This window comes from Melopsittacus undulatus, chromosome 8 (genome assembly GCF_012275295.1).
Source record: "Melopsittacus undulatus isolate bMelUnd1 chromosome 8, bMelUnd1.mat.Z, whole genome shotgun sequence".
Classification (NCBI taxonomy): domain Eukaryota; kingdom Metazoa; phylum Chordata; class Aves; order Psittaciformes; family Psittaculidae; genus Melopsittacus; species Melopsittacus undulatus.
Window position 1 is genome coordinate 8244722 of NC_047534.1, and position 19011 is coordinate 8263732.

A 19011-nucleotide genomic window follows, 5' to 3' on the forward strand; every position below is an offset into this window, starting at 1 on the left:
TAATCACTTAAAGACACATTTGCAATTTTGTTAGAGCAAAAGTATCTTGAACAATATCCAGCTGAAACTAACACTATGGAGAGCCTGTCAGAAGTTAGACAACTGGCTGTTCCAAACAGGTACTACAAGCTGTCTTAAAACTTCAAATGCTGGTTTTGTAATTGATAGATCAATTGAACGAAGCCCAAAATAACCAGTATTGTTATAACAGTGATAATGAGTATTGTTATAACAGTGATAATCAGTATTGTTATAACGCCTTACCTGAAACAACACATCAGAGATCTGGTATTGCAGGACTGGAACCGTGTGGGCCTTGCAGCCACAAAGCCAGAGAGTTCCTTGGTTAGTCCTTACTGAGGAGCACCCACAAAAAGGTCACAGCCTGCACTTCCCACTGGGCTGCAGCCAACTCTGCTGAAAGCTGTTGGTGTAATCTGGGATGCAGGCTTGAGCTATTAGTCTAATAAAAGCAATATATGAAAGATTCATAAATAACTAATTTAAAAGCTAGTTTTATGTTTGCATTCAGTTAAAATGCTCATGCTGGGATGTAACGTGACACTTGTGATTTTCTATTCTGCATTTCTAGGGAACCTAGGCTTATGCATTGCCTCCTGCAGTGCTCACTTGTCTGTCAGTCAGCTTCACCTCTGTACTGATAAATTGTGAACTTACCTGGTTTTGATTAAACTTGGTTAAAGGTCTCATACATAGCAAGTTTTTTTAAGATTCCTGACAATAGGTAGCAAGGAATAGGAGATAGCTGAGTAGTGCCCCCGCTAAGGGAAGATTTAAGCTTAATTTGTATGGATGAGGACAATCTTCAAATGCTCATCCACAATAGACCAGGTTTTACTGCTTTCTCTGTAAACAGAACTGTTTGTTTAAAGAAAATGAGAGTAAAACAAATCTTTGCTCACATAAGCTGCAGTGGTAATTGTGGTTGCTCACACTTTTTCCTGTCAATGTGTATCATCTTTCATCTATAATGTTTTATTCTTGTAAGGTTGCTGTTAGGTTTCCTGTAAATATAAAGATACAATGAGAGAGTCTCCATAAACTAACTTACTGGTCTTAAAAATCCTGTAAAATGCAAACAGAAAGACAAAATAAATACAAAGTGAAGATTATCATATGGCAGAGCTTTTTTATTGCCCTCTTCTGAGACCCACCCCAGCAAGTCCCCCCCTCCTGATCCCTGTGGGGTGCAAGACAGGGAACAGCTGCTCCTGGGTGAGAGCAAAGCTGGTCCCTGAGAAACTTCTTGTGACAGGTAACCTTACGGAAATCCATCTGGGCTACACACAGTATGTGTACATGGGGTGCAGCTCAGGTAAGACAATCCACCCAAGTAGTAACTAACCTAAGTCTTATGAAAGGGGAAAAGAGAGACTGGATCCTCACTCAGGTCTTAGTGCTTGGCTTGCCTGCTCATCCTGAAGTGGCAATTTCCTGATCGAACAGACTGTGCTAGCACTGGTGCAGGCTTATGGATAGTCAGACCTGGCTTCATTTACATGGCAAGGTAGCAGTGACAGTGTGCTGGACTCCAAGCTCTTATGTGTCCCCCCTCCCGCTTCCCACAGGCTCCTTAAAACAAGTATTTAGTTCAGTGATTATTTATTATTGCACTGAAAGGATATTAGTTGATTTTAAAACATATATAATGTTATTTTCTAAATTTTTACAAAACTTTTGAACAATAAAATTATTTTATATAAATATGACTTTCATCCTCTCACCACCTGTCATTTATAAATCTTTACTTCTCATATTGTTCGTACTATTTCCCAGGTCTTCATAATTCCTCACACTAACAGCAGCTGTAGCAACAACTTTGTTAGAGGAGTTTAGTCAGCCTTCTCTTCATTGGAGCTATTGGTCTTGTTCCAGCACTGCAGTCCCACAATGGTTCCTCTTCTTCCAATTTCTTACCCTCCAGAATTATCACTTCCAGGAGAATCATTCTCAGCATAAAGCAATCAATTAATGAAAATCCATTAAAACCATCCCTGCACCCATTAGTGGTGAACTCCTTGCATCTTGTGACACTGTTGTTCTTTGAGAAGAGTTCCTGATGTGTTTGTCCTGTGTTTTCACTTTTGTGGGACTGGTTTGGTTTTAATGAGATCGGAGAGGTGTCATCTGAAGAATAATAAAGGCCAGAACAACTGAGGAATGTACTATGACCAGATCATCAATAGTCAGAAACAAAATTAGGTTTTTTGGAACAGGTTATTTGATTTTAGAAGAAAGAAAGAAAGAAAGATCAAACTTAACAAAATGCCAAAAGCAAACAGCATTTTAAGGCACAAGTGATCTTCTTGGCAAGTAGGTCTTGTTTTAATATAATGATCCACAGAATCAGCAAATGAGAATTTCTTTGGTTTGTAGCCAAGCTGATTTCGTGCCTTGTCTATCCGGAAAGTGTGAGTTACAGTAACATTCCACACCTAAAATCAAAAAGGACAGTTACGGAAGTGACTTTTATATCTGATTTTCTAGAACTTGGATGAAAATACGTCAACAATGATATTACAATGGAATTAAACCCAAAAGCATAGACATGCAAAAATGCATGCATTTTGGAGCTGGATTCTGTCTGGAGCTAACAGAATGCATTGATCCAGCTGACAGATAAAGAGACAAAGCTCAGCAGATGGAGTGCAGGAGGAGTTTATGGTACTGACTTCTCACTTGTGAATGTGAGATAAAGGACTAAGGAAATCCTGTGCAACATACCAGCACCCTTCCCTCAAACTGGCTCTTCTGCACAGAGAAATGTGCAATGGAACTGGGTTAATAATTGCAGAAGAGTGGTGTGGCTTCTCAACTCTGCAGAAATGCATTATCTATGAGTAGAAAGCACACACTTTGGGGAGTTACATCCTCCACCTCTGAATGCCTGGTACCTGTGAAAATGCTTAAGTTGCATTGTCTCAATGATTTCTGCTTCAGAACTAATGTAGAAGTAAATGCAAAACCAGATACATTGCAGAATAACTGAAAATCTACAGCAGAAGTTAATGAGGTCCCTTCAGCGTCCTATCATGTTACAATACAGTAAGAGACTAGATGATGGATTAAAGCATTTTGGCTTATATTATAAATCATAATATTGTGCAAAAATGTAAGATACATCAAAATTAATTTGTCCAGATGTTGTTTGCTTTCTAGAAAAGTGACTTTTCATTCCAACTTAGAATTATTTTTAGTGGACTTTCTAATTGTTGGCTAGCCTGGTACTATGATAACTGCTACCACTTTGACCTGAGACTCTTGCTCTGTGCTCTTGGACCACTTTCCTTTAATAAGTGGTTCCACAGCATAGGACAGCTCATTAGAAACAGCGATGTAGTGTCTGTTTTCCTCTTTGTGCCAGCTCCATGTCAGTCGCTCTGTCTTGCATCTTTAGGGTGTTTCTCTGGATCACCAAGTAAGGATTAATTTCTGACAATTTTATAAGCGGTGGCCATGGAAAAATCAGGCTACGAATGGACTGTGTAAGGCCTGGATGGACTCTGCCCTGAGCAGAAACCCAGAGCTCTACTGCAGACAATCCTGTCTGCATCCAAAGGGTGTATCACATAACTTCACAAGAATTTTTGTCAGATATACAGAAACATTCTCTATTTTTATATATTTACCTCACTCCTTGTCAAGAAAGGTGCAAAGCTACAAACAGGCTTTAGTATCACGTGCAGATATTCCATCACAGTGGCTGTGAAACAAAGTTACTTAATGAGACAGCTGGATAACAATAAAATGAGATGACAGCAAATAGAATGAGTGTCAGCAAATGCTGACATTGCATATCCTATAATTCCTGCTGGTATCAGAGGAAGCCATTAAGGTGGTAGAAGGCAGTATTTAATGTATAAAGTACATGACGTACTCAGCTTATTTAAACTTTATCTGGTATAATTAATGCTAAATGGCAGAAGTGATTATTATTAATTAGAAAAATGTTAAGTTATATAATTCCCACAGTTTGGGTCCCTGAATTTTATAAAACCATTATATAGCTTTATAGGAATAAAAATACAAATAAAAACCACAATAATTAGGTATTTTATTATTTTTACCTGCTATATGAACGAGAAGAACAGGAATATGTATCCAGGGTTTCCTGTGGCCTAATTTTTCGAACTAGAAGGCGTATAAAAGGAAAGAAAATCTGAGAATTTGTACCAAATTGTGAGTGTCAATGAAGCATGAAAATGACTGTTGATAAAACATGTATCTAAACTTTTCCAGCTCATCTTCCCCTCAATACCATTAGTAAGAAAGGTGATTGAAACCCACTACTCAATCCTGGGTGCCCACCTCCCTCCCACCCTTTCAATGCTACTGCATAGTAAAGGTGAAACAATGTTATTCCCAAGGAGCAAGTCACCAAGACTGGAATACTTCACTACAGTTGGATACAGGCCCATCTACTGCAATAATTTTCCTGGAAGGCTCTTCCAGGTTGGCATTGCAGGATCAAAAGTCCAGCATGGTCCCAAAATCCAGCCAAATGTTTATATAATGTTGCTTCTTTTTAGCTTTTAAGATATGACTCTAAATAGTGTTTCCTTTTGTGCTGCAGTTAACGGCAGAACAAATAAACAAACAACCAGTTACAGAAGGCCTGCCTGAGGCTAACAGTGGAACTTCTCACACACTGTGAACTTGATTTACAGAAGTGCTGCTGTTCCATAGTAGGTTCTGTACCTTTCAGCTACATTCTCTCAAAACAATAAGGGCCAAACTCCACAGTTACACATACCCAAAACTTCCCTTTGAGCCAGTGGAACCTTGGAATATGCAGGGAGAACAGGACTGACTCTAATGTTAAGTAATTCAGTAATTAACGTGCACCAAATTTCATTTAGTTAGTATGGTCTTCTAGCTAACAATGTGAATAGTGCCCATACAGTGCATTAGAGCTGGATGTGCATGCAATACGTACTAAAGGGACTATCCATTCAGAAAATATCACATTTTCACCATCATGTATGTAATATGCCTGGCCACTCTGTTAAAGAAGCAGAGAAAAACAATTAAAACAACACTAAACATAGGATCACATTTTCTTTCTTTCTCACAACTACCTGTCTTGATTTTGTGGACAACATACCAGCAGTGAATGTACACAGATCACATAAGCAAACTACCATCACTGGACTTTACTGTGATCTCAAACACGTCTCATACTTTTGGGTAGACCCATGGTGGTAGTAGAGCTAATCATGATTAATGATGTAAATAAGAGTAATGTAGATCATGCAATGTAGATCAGAGCTTGATTTCACTAGGTAGTAACCCAACTGTTAGAGCATTAAGTTCTTTGTGATGTGCAGGACCCAGAATTATCTTAATGAATCCAACAGAAGTAGTAACAAAACATCAAAAATTAAACCTATTTGAGAGCTAAAACTACTGGGACGCAATGTTTATATTGTTTACTTACAGCTATATAGCCCTTTTCAGAGGTGAGAGCCTCAGCAGCTAGTAAGTGAGCTTGTACTAGATTTCCTATGTGAACCCAGTTCATCTGAACTTTGTGATTCCCAAACTTGAAGTTAAATAGTCTCCGCTGGATATTTACCTGTAGAAACACAAAACACACAGTAACTGCTTTATTCCTTTATTATGCAGTGTAACACATTCATTTTGGCTCAGCCTGAATACTTAGAATTTGCTGTATTTGTGTACAATTATAGCACAAGAAGTGAGTCACAGGGCTAAAAAACAATCAGGACTGTTGCACTGATATGCAATGGTAAAACATTGTGACATTACAGTGTTTTGCTGCAACTGAAGGGCATATTTAATTGACATTATTTCTATTAAATGACCAGGGATGCAAGTTTTACCATGTCATTCTTCAGCCTGGCATTATTTTCTTTTCACTTGAAAGTACTACTTGATCCTTGCCACTTCTGCAATGCTCATATCATGCTATTTGCTATCTTGCATCAAATGACCTGTCACCAAGCTTTAGTAAGAACTACATTCAAGGTATTTCCACTTACACTATGCCCTTATAACCAGTTGCAGTGCCCTCTAGAATTGACTACTTAACACATACGGCTACTCGTGGCAGATGGCGCTGCTCATCTGGTCCATATATGCCTGGTGGACGAAGCACACAAGTATGGAGCTTATCCCCTCCTTGGAGAGAGAACAAAACATGATTTTCAGACAGCTTTAATATCAACATGTGGCTGACATATATTGTCTGAATTCTATATTATGAAGAAAAGGACCAGTCTGACCATTCTAAGTGATTTGGCTTCCTAATAACTTGTTTTCATTTCTGTATAAAATTGAATGCAATAGTAGTGAAAGACCCTAGTTTAGCAGCCTGAAAACCTCATCTCTCTGACCACAAATGAACAGGGACAGGACAAATCAAAACTTCCTTCATCTATGCCTCCTGCTTGATTGACTTTTGCTATTTACTGTAAATATAGTTCATAATGTACATATTTGTCCATCATTGTACACACACGCAAAACTAGAAGATCATTCAATTTGCTTTATTTAGAAACCTTGCTTGCTTGCAGCTCAATGGCATCACAAAGGAATGGATGATGTTTCTTAAACAGAGGCTTTCAAATGAGTTACAATATTTTAACTCAAAATGAACACTTTAAGCTTTACATGTGAATCAGTAAGCAGACTCCTCTGACTCCTGAGAACAGGCACAATTGCATCTTTTGCATCTGTGGGCAAGAGGTGGTAGGATTTGCTCAGTAGTTAATCAAGGATGCTAAAATTGAAACCCCACCTAATTTTGTAATGTCAACTTTTCAGTTCAAGGAAATCAGCAGGAATAGCAAAATATTTTTACCTTTGTAAAAGCAAAGACAAGAATAGTTTCATTTCCATGTACAGATAGATTTTTAGCCTCAGCTCTTCATGCATGTCTGACTTTAGAAGTTGATATAACCCTGATATTGCTGAATCTCTTTAAGAAACTGCAACTATTCTTGCCAGACACCTAGAAACCTTTAGGGATTATGAGAGTGACCTACTGGATAGTGCTTAGAGTTTGGTATTATCAGAAAAGGTTGAAGTGATAGACTGAATTGGGAATAAACACACAATTCCTGGACCTACTGTAAAACTGGTTAACTTTTAAGATGTTTTGAAGAAGTAAGGGTAAATTTTCTGAATTCTCCCATTTATTGTTTGAATATAATCTCTTATCTGTCTAGGTATACACATTTAAAAAATTAATCACTCACCAAAGGGAAGAGTAGAAACAAACAAAATAAATCCTTATTTCAGTTAAAGTATACTATTTATTGAGAAATGAGCATCCAGAGAATGGAATACCATTCATAATATTAATTAGCACTACTAACAACAAGAAAAAAACAAATGTTTTATATGTACCTTTGAGTAAAGTTCCATTAGCAGCAAGAACCATTTGGTCTGCAATTGCCTTTGTTCTAGAATAATGATTAAATTGCTATAAAGAAAGGCAGAATATGATCAACATTTTAATCACATTATTGCATCTGTAAAGGTAAACTTATTGTTTATGTCTGATACCCTTTAAATGTAGCCATCTTGCAGAAATCAGCTTAGTAAAACCAAACTAGAAATAACAAGACTTAGCAAATACATACTTTTTTAATGAGAAAAAAACTTATCTGACTTACATAGACAAGCTTAGCTTCGGAATTTAAGTCCACTAGTATTTACTTAACTCACTTTTTGTTCTCGATGTACTGAAAAAAAATAATATAAAGCTAAATGTTCTGGTGGGTCAGGTACTTTGATTTTGAAAAAAATCTATTTTTAGCTGGGAAAAGGCTTTTAAAACAGTAAATTAAATCTGAAATTAAAAATTCAGACTTTCCTAAAAATGCTTCCATTTTGTATTGACACTATTTGGGAAGTTATAAATACTTCTCTCCCAGCAGCATCTTTTACCATTGCACCCAAGCTTATTTAGACAATAGGATTCTGGATGCAGTTAGCATGTACTGGGTTAGTGATTACTTATTTATGTATCATATGTGAATTTTGTATTGTCATACTTGACGTTGAAAATATACCTAAAAGTTCCACCATGGAAAATTTCTCTACTCTCAGGTGGCTTGATCCACCTGCTTTACCTCCCTACATGCCCCACCTCTCTTGTGTACACTATTACATGACCACCATTAGAGAGAACATGCAAGTAGGGCTCAGACACTTGCAACTAATTGCAAATTCCTGAAATGCTTCCTCCAAAGTCTATTGTGCTGTGCAAGCTGTGTACAAACTGACACATACAACTAAGTGACTTAGGAGGCACCAGCAGAGTAGTAGTCAGTCCTATTTAAGATTCCTGGACACAGGATGTACATTCTGAAATGATAGCTTTTAACAGCAGGCACTGTGCTGGGAGCAAGAAAGAACAAATGGAAAGAGTGGCCAGAATGCACTGAGCTTCACATTTCAGCTAGAAAATATTTCATAAATGATCATAGTAAAGAAGAAAATGATATTTCTGGGCAGCCCAGAAGTGACTGTAACTACTGCCTGGCCTGCGGCAAGAAAGCAAGGTTTGGGAACTTCAAAGAAGCAAAAATGTGTGTGATAAAGATGTAAAAGTCGCTATTTAACAATATTCAATGCAAAGGCTCACAGTTCATAATATTCATATTATGCTCATAATATTCAGTATTTACACAGCTGACGGTCCCCTGAAAGCCATTCCTCTTCAAATGTTCTCAATAAATGTCACATTCCACTTTTCTTAGGTATTTTATCATCTCAGATCTGTCTAGTTATAGCATATCAAAACCACAATGATTTCAGTATTTCTTCATTGATCACAGGTCTATTTTTATTAATGAAAAATAATTTTATGGAATGTGATGTGATCTACAGTAAACCAGCTTCTGCTCTCAGAACATCCTTCACGTATTCTATCCATTAGAGCACAGTAAATGCCATGTCATCACATGAACCAAGTACCTTTTCCAGGGGAAAATATGGCACAGTTTCTTCATCTCCTTCTTCAATAGGATTCCCTCCAAATACCACGTTCACTGTACTGGTATATATCAGTCTAGGGATATTTCTTTGTTTGCAGACTACAATGGTAAATTATAAATTATTTAAATAAATTATTTAAAAAAAATAATTTAAAAACAAAAATAAAGAGTGGGAAACAACACATGAACTGGCAGCTTCTCTTTTTGAAAACAAACATTATGCTTATAGAAGAAGAAGAATATTTTAATTTCAACATTAGCTTATAATTTAATATGGTATTACCTTTCATTCAGCTGGATTTTGTCATCCAAATATCTGCTATGTAAATATTACATACTGTGTTCACCAAATGTTTTATTACTTGAACTTTACTACTGAAGTTTAAGTGAATTAATATGCAAAATCAGGAAATTTTAGAATCTATAGAGCAGTCAATCCAGTTGGCTCATTTAGAAAACAATAAATTACTGTGTTGTAAATATTTGGAACAAAATACGATAATAAAATCTATCACTAAATGTAAATTAACAGGTTCAAGCTCCTCCCAGATTCTTGCTTTGCTTGAATCTTACAGAAATTTGACGTGAAATGTTTCTGTGGGTTCAGAGGTTGGGCTAAGAAGAAGGGAATATGTGGCAACTTCTTCCCTCTAAGTCATTTAGAGTTTTACTTGCCTAATTATTTCTGCTTTTTTTCAGTGATAACTCATAAAAATGTGTCTAACTAAAAACTGATTTTGCCATTTTGCTTTTTTATATATTTTTGCCATTTGACTTTTGAGTAAAAATCAAAGAGAAAGTCACTTTGCTATTTACAATACACTTGAAATATTTTCTCTGGAATTGAATATACAGAAAGAAATCTATTAATATTTTCCAGAGACAGCATTTATAAATCATAATATAATAAAAAGTGATCATATTTAGATAGATGATTGGAACAAATAGAAAAATTTCAATATTAATGTGATAAAATAATAGCTAAATATACTTAGCACATCTATGGCTCCTATTACAAAATGTTTACAACATAACAAACAGTACAATTTTTCTCGTGTTATTCTGTGAGGGAAGAAGATAATACGTCTCCATTACATGGAGTAAAGAGAAAACATAACCAGTTCATGGGAGGATAGTTTAAGTTGGTCTGCCAAGGAATGAAGTCCAGGTTGAAAACCTATCCCCAGTTCAAACCAGCAGCAAATCTGTGAATTTTAATGGGACCTGCACACCTAGCTTTACATCATACTCTGAAATGAGGGAGAGAAGAGCCTCATTTTATTGCCAAATCAACACAAAACACATCCAATTAGAAGTTTATGGTTTGGTTCAGACGCAAAGAAAGAAAATCTAGGTACATACCATCGATTATTATTTTTGTGCCTCCCACATTTATGGATTCAATCTGATCTTTCTTTTGAAGCTAGAAACAGAGTTTGCACAAGATCAGTTAATTGGGCAAGTCACTTTTGCAGTATGATCGTTACAATTGCCAGACCTAGAACAGCTGTGGCCTTTTTGTGACGTATGTGTTATATTTCTGTGCCCTTCTGACATACAGTAATTTCTAGCAGTTCTCATTTTTATTGTCTTGATTAGTGCATGAATAAAATTGAAGACTGAAAGATAAAATGCATCTGAAATGGAATTGTAATACTCTTTTTTTTTGTCACATCCCAGATGACCCACGTATAAAAACAGGAATACAGGCAGGGGTTATGCTCCCTGAAATCTTTCAAAAATTCTTGTTCCAGTGGCAATCTGTTCTGTTCCTAGAAATAAATTAGTAGTTTCATGACTTTTTTGCTAACATGCTCTGTGAAATGACTGTTATTTAGCTTATCTGTATTGAATTGCTGGTCTGTTTCCTCATGAGCTCAGAAGAAGAAAATTCATCTGTATTATTTCTACAGCAATATTGTCAAACTTCTTCAGTTAGAAGAAAAGGATATGTCTTCATATCCAAGATGCTTTTCTTTTTTCTAGAGTAGTTCATGTGGTACATTAGTTTCATGCTTTGACTTTTATTATGTATGGATGACCTGACCTTTATGACTAACTTCTGTATGACATAAACATATAATTACATTCTTTGCTACATGCAGACAAATTTTTGCTTTCACAAGAATAATGAAAGAAAATGTTAGGAAAATTGTACTTGCTTGTTCTAATCCTGACATTCCACATGCAGCCACATGAAAAACACAGTCAACCCCTTCACATGCTGTGAACGCTGCATCATAATCCCTCACATCACCCTGTAAAATGAGAAAAGAATGGATTTTTGACTGGTAGAGCTCATTACATTCTCTATAGAATTAGTATTAACTATGGCCATCAAGGAAAATGTAAAGTAATTCTGATCTATTTTTCACAATACTTAACTAGACATAAATAAGACATTATAAACATGGAGAAAAATCCATGACTAAGAATTTTGTCAGTTTTTTGTTGCAAAACAAATATGACTCTTGTTGACTTCAATTATAACGCATATTTTCACACTTAGTCCTGCATCCTGCAGGCTGACAAAACTTGTTTGACTTGAATGGGAGCAGCATATGCTTGAGGGCTGGAGAATCAAGCCTCAAGGACAAAAAATCACAGCAGGATTTGGTGGTTCAGCTGTTTGCCAAATAAAAGAACCCCTTTTCTGTAAGCACCTTAAGGTCTAACTTGTGCAATCTGGACAAATGGCTCTGCTGATTTAAGCTTTATTTTAAGTGTACTGAATGATAAATTTAATTACAGTTTTGTACAAGATTAAAACAAAAAATACAGATTGTATGCATCTAATATTGTATTAGCATACATTAGTGTATTATAATCACATTATTTGAAATGTTATATACTACTGAATACTGTACTGTATTAAATACACACACTATATCTAGTATCAAGTGTTATGCTATGCTTAGGATGTTGTATTACATTTTTGCATACCGGGTAATACTATATGAATAATAATCCCCATATGTACAGATATGAGTAAAAATACAATACATTTGTTTGCAGAATTGTGATACTTCTGAATATTAGATATTCTTTATTGGACTGTAATGAAATTGAAAGAATAATCACAAAAGAAATGGCTGGAGGTAATTTTAAGAGGTACCCTAATTTTAAGAGGTAACCTAATCAGTCTTTATCTCTCAACATTTTTCTTCTGAGGTTGCCAACGAATTTCACAAAAATGGCTGACTTTCACCCTTCCAACTTCAATCAAATGCTAAAATAGCTAACCAGTATAAACAATATTAGCAATCTTTGAACCGCTGTTCAAGATCTCTGAAGTGACTTATTTACCAGGAGTCTATAGTTCCATTTCCTAGGTAATTCACCTATACTTTCTAGTATCTATTATTATAAAATATTCTCTCAAAAACTGAATTTAAAATCCTCAAAACTGTTGTTCTCCTTTAGAAGATGTAAACTGCCATCAATTCATCAACTTAAATCAAATTGTGTGGATATAGATGAATATAGCAACCTCTTTTTGTTTGTGTTGAACTGACTCCTCATTTCACCTGATGATTCTTCCTTCTTATACTGGACAGTGAACAGTCAATACGTATCTGTCCTAGTGTCACTGACAGTTTGCTGACCTCTCCTATTCCCAAGTAATCTTTTTCCTAGCCTGGAAAGCCTTTGTTTCCTCAATCATTCTCTGCACAGCAGTCATTGTAAACTTGTGATCACTTTTATTGCCCTGTCTTGCTCTCTCCTTTTAACTCTAAATAATCTCCCTGAGTAGTAAACTTCACCTACATGAGCTACAAATGTGTTGAATGGCACCTCCCACCAGTGGGAGGACTCTCAAACTTCACTGGTGACACTGAGAACTGACCACCTTGACTCTGCTGTCTCTTACCTATGCACATGAGGACCTTTTACCATGACTTCTTATTGTCCTTAAAGGCTTTTCAGTAAATGCTTTTATCAAAAATCCCTAAGAGGAAGCCTTGCTAATGTGCATAAAAGTAGTAGAACTTAATTCACTGCTGTTAAGTATGTAATTGCAACATACCTTGAAAAAATCCGCTCCCTTTGGGATTTCCCATTTAGGTTTCCGTATGTCAAACAGAACAACAGCAATTCCTGACCTAACAAGAGCACATCCCAGATTGTATCCCAGGTAGCCTCCACCTCCTGTCACCATTGTTTTTCTGCTTCTCTTAACCAGTAGTCCAGCATTCTCGTTTAGGTTGCTCTCACATGGTCGGCTGCTGTGGAGCTCTTCTGTGGATCCTTCTGGCATCACGACTGCAAGATAGCTCTTGAAAATCATGCTAATACTTTAAGATCTAGGTAATTTCAGTAACTTTCATGTTACAATGCTCCTTTCTTGACTATATTTATTTATATATTTTTATTATCTTAACATGTTTAAAATATTTAATGATTTTGGTGATGGGTTTTCTACATACAATGACTAATGAGCCTGAATGCTTTTATATTCCAAGATCTAGTCTTTTCCTCTTACACACAAGTTTCATATTATATAGAAACAAAGAGAAATTGCAGGATTTTGGAAACATTATAGTTACCTAACCTTAACAGGTACAATTACGTTTTTGAATGCTTGGTATATCAAACATTTTATCCTTGAAAACTCATGACTTCTGATATATTAATACCTAAGAGAGATTAGCCTACTAGTCAGGGAAAAAAATAGATCAGGAATATAAGAAAGGATTTATTCTGCTTTTTAAATACATTTTATTTCACATTTGGGTCACAGTTACCACTTTAAACCTTTCTGGTTAGTCTTCTGCCCAGTTCTTACTAACCTTTGTCCATATTCTTCTCATTGGAGCACTCATATACAGCTATACTGACAAGGATCCGAAGCCCTCTGCCCTGGGGGTTCATCTACTTGGGCAAACTGATTAGAATATAATTCTGTGATAAGCCATTCGACAGGAGTTACCCATCTGTACACTTTGTTCTGTATTCAAAATGAATTCCTTCTACAGTAATCACTTCAGAAATCCACTCATATTCTGTATTTAATGTGACTGGTATATCAGATCACAAAATACTCCTAGAAATTATCTTCCCCCACAGGCAGCCTCTCTGTCCTGATAACTTGTACAGCCTTTGCACGTTAGGATCTAGATTCTTAGGTCCCCAGACAGAAATCCAGAATAAATAAATTTGAAATCTGTTAAATTAAGCCACTTTAAAGTGGGAGCCAAACTGGGTGCCTGCCAGTCCCATATAGGAATATAAACCCAATTTTGTCAGATTATTATGGTTTTCTCATAGTGGGAGTGGGTCCTTATAGCAACATCCCCATACATGAGAGTACACCATCTTCCACCAGCTGGGCTGCTTAGCTTAGGTAGATAAGCATCGTTAGCTCTCATTCTTTTATACCAGGCTTCAACAGAGATTATGCAGAAACTGGGCCTGATTGGTAACTGGTAGCTGCGTCACTTCCAGGGTGATTAAAAAATACTGGAAAAGCAACTGAAAATGCAGCCTACAGCACACAAGATTGCAGACTGGTTTTGCCATTGCTTAGTTAGGTGGGGTTTTTTATATAGTTTAGTTTGTGATATATTTCTTATTTTATATATTTTTTAGCTTTCAGACACGGAGAAGTAAGTACCAGATCCTCCAGACTGTGAGGCAGTTTTAACACCAATGTCAGCTCACTAGATTCAGTGAACTGCATGGCATAATACAGTGGAAAAGATATGAGCTCCTTATGTTGAAAAACATCCTGACATTTCAAAAGTGAAAAGTAATCCACATTTCCAAACAAAGTTTAAACTAGAAATAACATAATAAAACTAAAACAAGTAAGCTTTCTTGTTCAGTCAATGAAATTTAAACTGGCATCTCTGGATTATGCTACATAGTAGTTAAGACATATAAAATATTTTGCCTTGTCTTCTGTGAAAATGCACAGTTTTATATACGAAGGTCAAGCTTGTGACATACATCATAAAAAGATGTATTTGAAAAATGGCATATATTTGAATACTTGTTATTAATATCTCCTTAAATTCTAAGTAAGATGGAAGTTGTATTAAAAAGTTTAAAGATTTTACTAGAAATTTCTTTCTTAAAAAGTACTAATAGCATTAATATATTAATCTACTTCATGGAATTTGAAAATTATAATTAAATTTTGAGTGTAAATAATTTACTGTAAGAAAATACTTATTTCCAGAATCACTAACTTCCTTGTTTCTCTAAATTTATGGAGCTATTCTGATTTATTAATGTATTTTGCATGATGAGCATAGTTACACAGTGTAAGGAGTGTGTGTTGCTCTTAGCTCCCCTGCTGTCATTTCAAATACAAGATATGCACAAGTTACTTCCATACAGAGTTAGATTCAAACATTTCAGGTTTTTAAAAACAGCTAAAGAAGTAGGTAAGTACCCTTTGTAGAATCCTGGATGTCAGCGTTCTCCCGGTCCTTCCTGTCCAAGTATGATGGTGAGATTTCTCTTGCCTGGACAATTAGTAACACAAGGACATCCAGTACTCTCAGACAAACAGAGATGTTCACCTGCGCTCAGGTCCTTTTGCTGTTCTGCTCCTTTGTAGCTGGTGGCTGGGCTGGGAGCCAAAAGAGGGCAGGGCTTAATGTGTACATAATTTATGTTCCCTTTCAGGAAAAAGGAAATGTTTTCTCCACATGAGACCCTTCTAAGTAGGATGGTATCCCTTACCTTGTAAAAGTATTTACAAGATGCTAGACAACACAAATATACTATTGGTGCCATCATTCTGTAGATATATTATACTAGATTACTGAAACTTCTCACACTGTTTTTACAAAGCACAGAGAAAAGGGTTCTTAACTAAAGAAAATGGGAAAGAAATTCTGAACACTAATGCTTAAAAGTAAACCTTTCTCGCAGTTACGTGTAACGTTGGTGGGATACATCTCATCTAAGAGCACAGCCTCCTTTTACCTGCAGTTTTCAATCTAAATTTGAATAAAGACAAGAAACATAAAATCTTGTTTGACAGTGGTATTTAGCACTTTCACCCTGACTTTTCTATCTTCATCCCCAACCCAATTATATATTTGCAAAGAGACTTAACTGTAGGTACAAGAGTTGCTCTCTGGCTTCCAAGATCAATGAAGCGCAGGCAGCAAACTAACTGGTGCACAATAGAACAGGAAAAGGTGATTTACTATTAAATAATGCATTTTAAATGAATAATTAATTAAATTATTAATAATTATAGAAGTTCTGTAATCTTAAAATGTTTAAAACACATATCCTTTTGCAAATTAAACAATGAGAAATTAAAGCCAACATTATAAAGTGGGTGTGTCTAAAATTAGGTCTCAAAGCAGTAGTTAAGATGCTAAAGAAACACTCCCAAATTTAAGCGACTACAATTTTAAGTGTTCACATGTTAGAAATATCTCAAGTTCACAGGTGACTTTGCCATTTAAATGTAATTTAATGTTCATGTGCTGACAAGAACTCAAACTGACACTTAGGCAAATATATTTTAGCATAACATATTATGTATTTAAGTCCCTGTAATCTGCATTAGGACTAGAATCTTTGAACCTGTCACGTTAATCTGCACTTCTCAGATTGCCAGGTGAGTGAAAACCCAGCTGAATAAAACCCCAAGAATACCAAGTTCTCTGTTATGAGCTGTCCACAGCGCTGATAGCTTTTACTACTGAATTGGAGAAAGAAAGTAGTTGTTCTATCTCTGGACTACTACAGAACTCCCCCACAAATCAAAGCTGTTGGTCAGCTTATTCATAGCGTATCGATACCTCATTGCTCAGTGAAAATCAGCAAAGAGCATTTTAAGTTGGCTTTGGGTTCCACCTTAGCCAAGAGGAAACACCTCAGAAGAGCTTTCAGAACTGGTATTTGTACCTTTCCTGTTAACACTCTCATATCTTTAATGAAGAAGAGAGGTAGCCTTATGTCAATCACTGTATCCCACTAAGTCCATCTGAAAGAAACAGAAGCTGAAGTTACAAGAAAAGCTGTTAAATCAGGATTTAAACTTTCTTTTGGTCTTGAATCACAACTCTACGCAGCCCTTTTCTACTTTTTCTCCTATAATCACTCAGCTCATGTAGGTACACCAAAATGAACATAACATCCAGTGCTTCTAGGAGATGACTGCATAAAGTACAATACGAAGGTGTCAGTGAGTTTACCTCTTTATTTACATGGAGAAGGCCCACATTTCTGAAATATTATATCAGCTTATCGAAATGTTACTCACATCCAGACTGTAAAGACATGTTGAAATGTCACTGCACTCTTTCACAGAGGAATCTAGTAAGCTTAGATGAGTTAATTTGAAATCACAAGCTGAGAGATGCACTGATAAATCTGAATTGAGTAAGAAGAACTCAGCATAAGAAACAGAAGACACTACCTGTTTTCCAGCATACAAAGGAAAAGACTCATTCCTATGCTAGTTCTATGGGCATCAGTGCTGAGTAATAGACCACAGAGAGGAGGTCCAGATCATGACCAAGACAGATCTGTGGAGAGTGGGTATTTGTCCCTTTCATTCAGCATGTCCCATTAACTTCATAGGTGTGCATTCCAGGTCACAGAACAGGAGCAATATTCCAGCTGTGAGGTAATGGGAACCTGGATGAGGGGTTTTAATTCTGTGGAAGACACTATGCAGAAAGAAGCCTTAACCAAGGCATGTAGAGCTGGCCGGAGGTCTGAGTTCAAATGACAGCCGGATGTTTGGCAAGACTCACAGGCAGGATGGGATGTTCTACAGTGCCCAAGGGCACAAGATTAGCAGAAAAGCTTAAGAGACTAAGCTCTCTTTTGAAACTATCTCAAAGATAGGATTTTGCTGAAATAAGTGTAGCACAAAAATATAATCTCATTTGTCTTATTAAAAATTCTATATCTAAGCTGTAAATTAGTAGAGTTGTTTAAGCTCATCATGTGTTTGTAGATCTCCTTATGCACTTGTTCACATCCAGATGCCCAATCATATGTACTGATGCAACCATATGAACTCATAGTGGTGAGACTCGTTTGAACAGCGTACCAGAGAGCTGATGCTCTCTGCAACCCCAAAGAAGTCTGAACAGATCTGTTGTAGGGTGTAAGTACTTTTCACTAAAGGTATTTATCTCTCTGTGACTACAAAAACAATCATCCTCATAACAAGAATTGAGTCTAAACCAGAGAGCTGAGTGAACTGAAGTTACAATAGTGAGATATTCACATATTAAGTGAGAGATGACCAGAAATGTCAAAAAGCATTTAAATCAGAAGGCCTTGCAATGTTAATGGAAAATAATGGAACTCTTCTAAACATTGTATCTTACTGTGCTTAGAATTTTTGCTTCAAAAAGAGAAATCATGAGATCTGAATTTGGGAAAGCAAACTTAAGAATATTTATTTTTCATATAATCAAATGCTAAACACTGGCACATATAAAATATTTATAAGGAATGAAGTTGTCCTTAAAAGATTTTCCCAACACAATATTAATGCAACAACAGATTTAATTTACATACCCAAAGTATGCACTGCTCGAACGCAACATTAAATACTTTACGATAACACAGCGTTTTTCACATTCCTTACTAAATTAGAGAAGTAAGATACAGAGGCAAAACAACTTACCCATGTCACACTGTAAGTACTTGCCAGAAGAGAAAAGAAGATGCAGATCCTTATTCCTGTTATTGGACAAAAGGCATATTGTCGATGCTTAATACAGCAAAACAACAACTGTATGCTAAGACTAAGTTAAGATCCTTTGGGCATCATATTTTCATCACAGAAACATATTAAGCATTCATCATCATGCATTTCAGTACTTTTTGTAAAGAATTCTTATCTGTATAACAATGTAATTATACATTTCTATTTAATATAATACTAACAAAGTTCCAAACGTACACTTAGTAGAGAAGATATTTTGCTTTTTCTGTTTTTCTTGTATCCAGTCATCTGTTAATGGCTTTTCTTTTCAATAATACCAGATACAGTGTTTCTAAAACCAAAAGTATCTAGCACTTTAGATGTGTT

At 36.0% G+C, this 19011-nt stretch overlaps 1 protein-coding gene across 1 annotated transcript; it reads right to left on the reverse strand.

The window, feature by feature from the left end:
- Positions 1-1635: 1635 nt before the first annotated feature.
- Positions 1636-18678, reverse strand: LOC101879857 (putative short-chain dehydrogenase/reductase family 42E member 2). The gene is made up of 14 exons (XM_034065443.1): positions 18604-18678; positions 16863-16941; positions 15385-16116; positions 13015-13250; positions 11150-11245; positions 10350-10410; positions 8968-9086; positions 7393-7468; positions 6080-6162; positions 5459-5596; positions 4958-5023; positions 4089-4152; positions 3651-3724; positions 1636-2456 (listed from the first exon to the last, which is right to left on the reverse strand). Exons 4-14 carry the CDS (start codon positions 13243-13245, stop codon positions 2220-2222), a joined length of 1245 nt encoding a protein of 414 aa, XP_033921334.1. The 5' UTR covers positions 13246-13250; positions 15385-16116; positions 16863-16941; positions 18604-18678; the 3' UTR covers positions 1636-2219.
- Between the last annotated feature and the right edge of the window lie 333 nt (positions 18679-19011).